The 9,152-nt window shown below is 35.1% G+C and overlaps 2 protein-coding genes across 4 annotated transcripts; one reads left to right on the top strand and one right to left on the bottom strand.

Moving 5' to 3' along the window:
• Positions 1 to 4,273: 4,273 nt before the first annotated feature.
• Positions 4,274 to 6,539, bottom strand: LOC149986204 (peroxidase 71-like). Of its 2 annotated transcripts, XM_090247952.1 has the most exons (3): positions 6,011 to 6,539; positions 5,651 to 5,830; positions 4,274 to 5,449 (listed from the first exon to the last, which is right to left on the bottom strand). In XM_090247952.1, the coding sequence occupies exons 1-3, from the start codon at positions 6,239 to 6,241 to the stop codon at positions 4,895 to 4,897; spliced, it is 966 nt and encodes a 321-aa protein (XP_090104078.1). In that variant the 5' UTR covers positions 6,242 to 6,539; the 3' UTR covers positions 4,274 to 4,894. The 2 variants fall into 2 exon arrangements, with proteins under 2 accessions (XP_090104078.1, XP_090104077.1); XM_090247951.1 differs by having other exon boundaries at positions 5,651 to 6,539.
• LOC141044974 (uncharacterized) lies at positions 6,082 to 7,413 on the top strand. Of its 2 annotated transcripts, none has more exons than XM_073531554.2 (2): positions 6,082 to 6,222; positions 6,596 to 7,413. In XM_073531554.2, exons 1-2 carry the CDS (start codon positions 6,183 to 6,185, stop codon positions 6,937 to 6,939), a joined length of 384 nt encoding a protein of 127 aa, XP_073387655.1. In that variant the 5' UTR covers positions 6,082 to 6,182; the 3' UTR covers positions 6,940 to 7,413. The 2 variants fall into 2 exon arrangements, with proteins under 2 accessions (XP_073387655.1, XP_073387656.1); XM_073531555.2 differs by having other exon boundaries at positions 6,112 to 6,248.
• Positions 7,414 to 9,152: the final 1,739 nt, after the last annotated feature.

Genomic DNA, 9,152 nt, shown 5'->3' with positions numbered 1-9,152 from the left:
TAGCCTTCTTTTCCAATCTTGATTCTAATTCTTCTAATCTAAAATCTCTTAATTGCACCATTAAATACTTTTTAAAATTCACATATATATTGAAAATCAAGTCTACCACCGATATATATAAATTTTTGAGATATCAATCTACTTAAACTTTGATAACCTTCAATTTAATTATTTGATTATGCTCAAATTTATAATATGTAATTGAAACAATTACAATAAAAAATCTACAAATTTTTACTTTTAAATCTTTTATTAAATTTTCATATTTTTTTTAAATATAAATTCTTTTTTATTTCATAAAATTAAATTTACCAAAAACAATCTTCACTTTGAAAGTTCTTATAAAATCATTACAAACTAAAATTATTCAAAACCAATGCTCAAAGAAATCTTATGAATTTTTTTTCAAATTCTACTCTTTGATTTATAAAAGAATCCTAAAGTCACCATAGATACATGATTTTGTATATCAAGGTTTGATTTTGATCCTAATCAGCAATTGGTGCTTTTTAGATATCAATTTTTATTTTTCTTGAGATAATTTTTACTAAAATCAACTCCTAATTTTCTTCTATATATACTTATCTCCTTTATTTATTTTAATCTATCTTATTTTTTCTTATTTATGGTCGGACAAAAAAAATAAAAATCTACTTTGTAAAAAGCAACATTTGCTCTTTTAGTTTTATTATCTTTTGATTATTATCTATATTTTAAAGATAATTTGTTACAATATTTTGAAGTAAGGTCTTCTATAATATAATATTTTTTTATTCTTTCACCTATTAGTTATGTTATAGCATGACAATAAGACTAAAAGTTTTGATAAAATCCAAATCTAAAACTTGGCTAAATTCTCTTAGAATAAGTTGTATTTTAAAACAATCAATAATTCTATTGGACTTGAGCTTAAGCTAAAAAATCCACTAGCATATGATTGGACAATACTTGGAAGGAAATTTAAAAAATATCCAAGTACCATTCATCATGTGAGAATTTAATTCATCAAAGATTTTTTGTTGCTATTAAACAAATTTTGGGAATCATAGAGCTTGTTGATAATTCTAAAGTTTAAGAAGAACTATCAACAAGCTGATAAACATAGCTCATTTTATTGGTTTTAATTTAGCACAAGCATGGCAATGGTGGAAAATGTATAGATTATAGTTGTTTTTAAGATCATGTAGTAGTAGTACATTGCAATTGAACCATATGGATTGATAAGGTGGAGGCAACAGGGCTACAATTGGATCTTAAAATTTAGTGGAGCCAAAAGTATCACAAAGAGGTGATGCTTGATAAACATACTGGTCAAGATTGAGCATTACTTCTATGCCAAAGTAAACATCAATTATCCACATGGAAGAACTTGCAAGGTATAGAGCTAGTAAATTATATTGAGCTTAAGTAGAAGGGATTGACTCTACTAAAGACTCCTAAAGAAAAGAAAATTTTAAAAGAGTCTTTATCAATGATAGTGGTATTGTTGCAAGAAGTGAAAAGATGCTTATAGAAGACAAAACAATCAATAGCATAAGATACAAATTAATTGATAGTATATTTAGAAACAACAATAGAGCCTTGGATGGATTATCAAAGAAAGTGGCCAGAAGTTCAAAATTGCTAAGAATTTATATAGCTATTGTATTGAGCTTCTTGACATTAGTCAAACAATAAAAAAGAAAAGAGAATTGAAAGTTCTACTAATTTGATAAGATAAAGGTTCTATTGGATACTTATATTAAAAATAAAAGTATTAGTAGGTACAAAGATAGTAGCAAGAAGATATGTTTTTTTTTAAAAGACATATTTTGAGAAACAATTATTTTTCTTGTAGTAGTATTTTAGAGCATATAGACTTTGCTTAAGGCATTGTAGTCCAATGTCATACATTCAATAGAGCAAGTGTCAAATTTGTCTCTAGTTGCATTAATGATTTTTAGAAATACTTAATTGCCAAATACATAAATGCATGATAGATTGGATTTTGTTTCATGCCAAAAGCTCAAACAAAGTAATATGTGGTGGTATGGCTTTAGTTAGGTGCCTATTTTAAAAACAAGTGGTATACATTACAACTATATTCCAATATGGCTTAATGAATCATACCTTATAAAACATACACTTAGTTGTATTGAGTAAGATATAATTCTTTTGTTTAGCTATGCCAGTTTTTTGGGGTGTATGAATTATTTTAAGTTGTCTTTGAATGCCATGAGTAGCAAGATATTGATCAAAATTGAACGAAAGGCATTTTTTTTCCTTGATTAAAGTAAAAGATTTTAAACTTATACTTGGTTTGAATTTCATACCAAATATGGATGAGTTTGAATATTGTGAAACATTTTTTTTTTTTTTTTGAAAGAAACAAAAAACTTTGTATTGAAAGTAGTCATCTATAAAGGTAACATAATATTCAAAATCTGAAAATATAGGAGTGGAAATTACTCCACTAAGATCAAAATGAAAAATTTCAAGTAGATGGAAGATATAAAAGGTTGCTACTTTAGGTAACTTAGTTGCACTTTGTTTTCTATAAAGACATATTTTGAGATATATTGAATGAAAATTCCTATAATTTTTCTTAATCAAATGAAATAGTAAAGATTACTTGAGTTAATATGGCCTAATCTGCAATGCTATAAAATAGCTCTTTCTAAAATTCCAAGATAAGCTTGAATAAAATTTGTTGTTCCAAAAATGAATGGAAAGGTAAATTTTGAAAGGCCTTGTTTCTTAAGGTGATGTTCCAAAATTTGAAGTAAGAGTAGTAGAAAGCAACTTGGAGCACCAAATGTAGAGAATAGAGTCAATGAAGAGGTTGTCATTTTTTGTAACATCTAGCTATAGATCAATAACAATGAGTTCAACATAGTACTGTCAAATTTTGAAAATATTACTTTTAAGGTGAGCAAGTCAGAGCGAGTAATGCATGGAGGTGGTACTAGCAAGCAATAAGATAGTGATGAGCACAATCTTATAATAGTTTGTACCAATCTCAATTAAGGTGATCTTGAAAGGAATCCAAATAATTGTAGATATACTTCTAAAATAGTGATGCAATTATGGATAGTTGAGCAAGCGAGACTTTTTGTACTTGTACTTATTAGTGGCAAAAAATTTGTTATGTGATCAAAAAATAAAACAATATTGATGAGCTAATCAGAAGGATTTATATTTTTTACAATTAAATCAACTAAAATTGGTTGAAACGATAAGATTATAATTTCAAGCAAATAGAAATTACCAAGTAGTTGGCATTGTACAAGAGTTGAATCATTTATGTCAAAAAGGTGACATTGTTGATTTTTGATGAATATGTCATTTATATTTTTATTTTATTTTTATATTAAAAATATTTTTTTTATCAATTTAAGACATACAATGTATTTGAAAGGTGAAAAGTATGTCTACTTATTATACAAATATTGACTTTTTTTTCATCCATACATAAAAAGTATTATATTATCACCAAGATGCACTTTATTTTTATTTGATAATAAGGCTTAAAAATTAATAAATTATATTTTATCATAGGCTAGATGATAAGTAGCTCTTGTATCAATAAACTATTGATTATCTTTTGTGGCTCTTAGTAGAGGTGATGTTATAGAGCAATATATTTATATAAGATACACATGTGTATAAAAAGTAGGAGGTATTTCTTCTACATTTTTTTATTTTTATATATTTTTGTATTCTTAGTTGTCATTGGTAGTTGTTGCTATATTAGTAAAAATATTTTGCTCTATTTTTGAAACAATCCGAATTCTAGTATCCTATCTTTTTGCAATGAGGACATGAAGTAGTAGATTTTAATTGTTTTTTTTAATATTTGAGATCTTTTGAAGGTTGATTTGATAATGATCATGGTTGCCACTCTTTCTTATTCTTATAGCAGACAAAGAGGACTTGAGTATCAAAAGAAGAGCTCTTCATGATGGTTTTCACTTTAGTAGAAATGTAATTAAGATAGAAAGCATTGTCATCCTAGTTGCATGTAGTATTAGTATGACAATGCCATATTGAGATGGCATGGACTTCATAAGTGTAAAGGTTTCTTTTTGTGGTACAAATATTACTCCAAGAGAGTGATATTATTAAAGTAAAATTTTGAAATGGCTAAGATGTTGTGTTATTGATTCACTTGCTTTCATATCTTGTGTTATAAACTGATTTGGCAAGCTCTTTTTCTTCTAAGCTCTTTGTTATTTCTAGTTGTCTATTTTACTTAACCTTATACTAGATATTGTCCCTCTCACACCATATAGAAATTATGAGAGTAACTTGGTGTTGGAAGTTTACTGAATTCTTAGTACAATAATACATCCCTAATTACAATAATGCACAGTCCGGTACTTAAATCTGCGAGGAGGACGACCTCATCGGTAGTGCATTCTCGATGAGACATGAGTGGGTGCGATTATGCTGAATGCACAACAGCAATGCATGGCAACAAACAGTAATGATTTCTGTTCATTCTTACAGATTAATCATGCGCACTCTGCAAATGAAAACGATACCTCGAGATTTCACAAAGCTGCTATCCATGAATCCCACTTCGAAACCGGCCACGACAACAACTGCTCCACGTTTGTTTGTGTTCATCACACTTGTGAAGGGCAGTACATCCATGCGCTTTGCTGCTCATAACCTTGTCATGGTTGGCCCAATTCAGAGGACGAAGAGTGATTCAGAGATTGACGCCGCGCAGGGATGTGCGGTAAATTGCTTACGACAAGCAACGCAAAGAATGCCGATGCTGTGCACCGGAAAGAATGAGCACGTGGCAGTTGACGCTCACCATGTGCAATGAACTCGTCCTAATCTACTCTATGATACACGGATGCTCTCCATATCTGGGCGGCCTTGTTTCCTGGGCCCCCTTTCCTTTCTAGTGGCTGTTCACCTGGTCAAACTGTCGCCGAATTTCGCCGTCCAAACCTGTGAGCACCTCAATCTGGCTCATCTTCACCATCGCCTTGGCGAAGTTGCGGTAGAATGCCGCGCCGTTGTTGGCGTACACACCCCCGCTGGTGCGGGAGTCGTACAACAGGCTCTGGTCCGAGGTGAGCAGGCCTCTCCCGGCGATGATGTCCTTGAAGTACTGGCTGTCGAATGTGTGCGCGGTGGAATCCATGTCCACGCTGGTGGATTGGATTGCTGCATACGGGCACTGCCCCTTCAAGAACGTGGCGAAGCTGGGAGCCAGAGTTGGGTCCACCGGGGTTGTCTGAACGCGGTCGTCGAATGTGACGCACGGGGCTTTTCCGATGGTGTGGGCACCTGATAGGACTACCATTTGGGAGGGGCTCAAGCCCTTCCGCCCGAACACATCTATGAGTTGGGACACGGTCATGCTCGGGGCGGGCAGGTTCAGTGCTTCTTCCATGATGGAAACCGTTCCGTCTCGACGCCCAGCGGGCACATGCCACCCGTAACCTCCAGCCTGGACAACCACGCAGGTGCAATCCACATGTCAGAAACGGGAGCCTGATACTCGACCCCACAGGTTCAATGCGGGATCGGATGCGCTTCTGAATCGCTCATTCGATGCGCGATCGGGTGAAGTCGGGAACGATCAACCAGGCAGACATCCAACCTTCATCCACAGACACTACCAGGTTTGCGTTATGGGATGCTTGCTCACCAGTACAACTGCGTCACGGGCGGCGAACTGCAACACATCGGCGGCTGAGACTACGCCCGGGCAAGCGTTCTCCACAGCTCTTTTTGCGGCGTCGATGGCGTCAAAGCCATGGAGTCCCGTGTTGGTTCTAGCTCTTCGCTCTGTATTGGGTCCTTCTAGCAGAACGGAAGCGTCGCAGCCCTGAAGAAACCACAGAGACGGAACAATCCTGTGAGGAGATGTTGCGGTTACAGTGTGAAGCATCTGAAGCAGAAGCAGACAACTCGGGAAAACTGAATTTGAAATCCAGGTACTTCTCAGCGCAAGCTCTGCGACTCGATCCAGCTGGCTGGGGTGCTGCAAATCAAGACGATCACGTACCCGGACGAAGCAATCGTGGAACGCCATCCGAAGGATTCCAGGTGCAACGGTGTCGTCGGCCTTGGTGGATTGAGCCATAGAGTTGTAGACGATGGCCTCCACTTGGGGACAGCTGTGACGATAGAACCCTACCTTGAGTCCAGTGTGAGCGGCAGCCGGGGTGATTGAATTCATGGCAAGGGCGATGGTTACGAAGATCGCCAGTAACGCCGGTGAGGGCCACCTCCCCATCGTACTGGTAAGATTCGGTTCACCGATGTGCTAGTAGGTGGTGGAAATATCTGTAGCACCTGCACCTGAAATATATTTGTGGTTACGAGGCGCTAGTCTTGGAGTGGGACGCGCCGGAGCTCGAAACTGGATTTGGGTGGGCGCTCTGCGTCGCACTTGGATCTCATCCAATATGGACGTGGTTCAGCGTCCTGCAAAAGCGCCAGGAATCGCGGATGATCAGTAGACGAATGGATACAAGACCGCTGATCCAGATGCAGGTCGAGGTCGAGGTCGAGGTCGATCGATTGGGAGCAGCGCGAGTTGTGGTGAGACTGGCACTGCCTCTGAAACGTATTTGTATGTGGTGTTCAGGAACTGGGCAAGTCGCAAGTTTGAGTACGAAGATGCAGGGAAAGAAGATGAGAGTCGCCTTGGCTGATGAAGCTTTGCGCGTCCGGATACGAGTGGCACTGCACAAGACCGCAACGACACGAGGAAGACTGGGAGTGTCCTATATCCGAGTTGACGTCGAGAACAGTACGGGCCGTCGAACGTGTACGGACCACAGAAACCCCTCGTGGCGTTCCAAGACTTTTCGGAGTGGGCTCAAGTCTGAAGAGGGGACAGTATTGACCGTGGGACGGAGAGAGCCGGTCGCCAGCACAACATCAGCGCACATGCTTACAAATCTAACCCACGCAAGATGGAGGCTCTAGCGAAACGAAACAGTTGACAACAGCAGCTGGACTTGGGCAATATGGCGGGACCGGTCACCATGGATGAGTGATCGAGCCTGGTATTGGAGTTGGGTGACCTTGCAACATCCGCCCCTGGAAGTGAGCAGTGATTCGGTCTCCGTGCAGCTGGCAACTGTTGACTCACCAACCGGTACCCGTCATCCTTGGCGGCCGAATTGTCTGTTCATATTTGTGGGTATTATTTTTTGAAGGTTGCTTCTATTCTTTGTAGTGTGTTTCCAATTCCCCAAGTTCATTCAAATACGGTTGAGATAGATCCTGTGAAGCAGGGGTGGGGAAGCGTGATGTTTCCGGGAAACTTTGTTGATGTAATCCGTGGTGCTTCCCGCATGGATCCCATCGTGCTTTGTTGAGCATGACGTTCACTTTGTTGCACTTTATGAGTGCGGTGGATTTCCCCCAGCAGTTGAGTTCAGTTATTCTATTCCTCGATTCGATTCTATCATGCACGTGAGATACGTATGGAAATTCATGAAAGTAGCGTTACCAGGTGGCGTGTATGTGTCCTGGTCAAAACATGCGCGTGCCGTAGTGAAATTGAGTTTGAAACTTTGAACCTTACAAGAATATTTGCATCTTTCATCATAAAGCACAATGAGGTAGTCAATCTTGAAAGCTGCAGCAGGACAAAATTACTATGAAACAATTGTATATAAAGAGTTTATGTTGAGGCCCCAAGAAAGGATGGACGTGATATGCACAGTGTGATTATTTCAAATATGGAATTGTTTTTGTAATAAGTAATAAAATGCATAATTTATACAAACTTTTACATTGCCAACATTGAGGTATTTATATCAAAGCTTTTGTACAAATGTGTTGGATTTGAAAGACGAAAACTATGTGAAAATTTATTTACTTCTGTTTATTACTTTCTTTGTAAGTGCAAAGGTTTTAACTTAGCATTTGAATTTAGTTTGCTTTAATCTTCAATTTGATTTGAAAATACATATGAGATTTGTATGAAAATTCTTGAAAGTAGCATTGTGGCGTGTATGTGTCATGGTCAATTTTTTTGTGTGATGTAATCAAGTTGAACTTGAATTTTTGAATCTTAAAAGAATTTTTGCTTCTTTGTAAATAAATAAACTTCAAATAAATTTCAAATAGTAAATAGTGTATATATTTAATATCAAACTAATTTGAGAGTGTATACATGTTTGAATAGTAGTACAAAACTTATATTCCAAGAATGCCATAAAAGTCTAATTAAATATCTAGAAGCACTTAAAGTCTTGGTCTGCGATATTATAAGTCATTTAAATGCAAACTTTGCTTTGGATGTAGTCAATTATACATCATCCATCATTACCTTGTTAATTATATTTTTAGTCTTATATTTTTAGTTTTAGATAAATTATAGTTTAAAAATTAATTCAAATTTTAATGTTGTTTTTTTGTTTATTTATTTTTTTATATATTTTTTTAAGTTTACTATTATTTATTTTATGTTTTTTTAAATTTTACTATTACTTATTTTATGTTTTTATTTTTTATATATATCTTTTATTTTTATTTTTTTTTCTTTCTTTTAATGACTATTTTTACTTTTTATATGAATAATAATTTTTATCTATTTGTGGTACTTAAGTAATTACTTTTTATAAATGTTATTGATTTTAATTAGTGTATGACTAGTATATTATTAGTTTTGCTATTATTTGATTGTATTGATAAATTGCTTGCTTTTTTAAAAACAATAAGAAGTGGACTTAAACTACAACATTAAATTACAAAAGAACAACCTTAGTAAGTATTATGTCTTAACTTGTGAGTCTAAAAATTGAAATTTTAGACAAAAGTAAAGAAGAAGTATGGCTTTAAAAAAAAAGTAGATTCCAAAGCATAGTTCTTCAAATAAATTTCAAATTTTAGACAAAATTAAGGAAAAGAATATGGCATAACAAGATTAATTGGTTTTCAAGTTTTAGCTAACTCTTTTTCTTCATTTAAAATTTCAAATATACTTAAAAAAAATACACAATTAGATTTTTTTGTCCTTTAAATAATTGCTTGGTTATTTCATTACTTTGTAGTATCATTAAATATTAAATATATGTAATTATATATATCAAAAAATTCTCCACTCTACTTTTTTAGATAAGATATCTTGATTGTGTTGATCATAAGTACTTCAATTTTTTGACATTTTTGAAAAGTGAAGTTGAATT

The sequence above is a fragment of the Physcomitrium patens genome, chromosome 26 (assembly GCF_059467195.1).
Source record: "Physcomitrium patens ecotype Gransden chromosome 26, ASM5946719v1, whole genome shotgun sequence".
In the NCBI taxonomy this organism is placed as follows: domain Eukaryota; kingdom Viridiplantae; phylum Streptophyta; class Bryopsida; order Funariales; family Funariaceae; genus Physcomitrium; species Physcomitrium patens.
The sequence above is the reverse complement of the archived record's forward strand: the minus strand, read 5'-3'. Positions and strand labels throughout refer to the sequence as shown.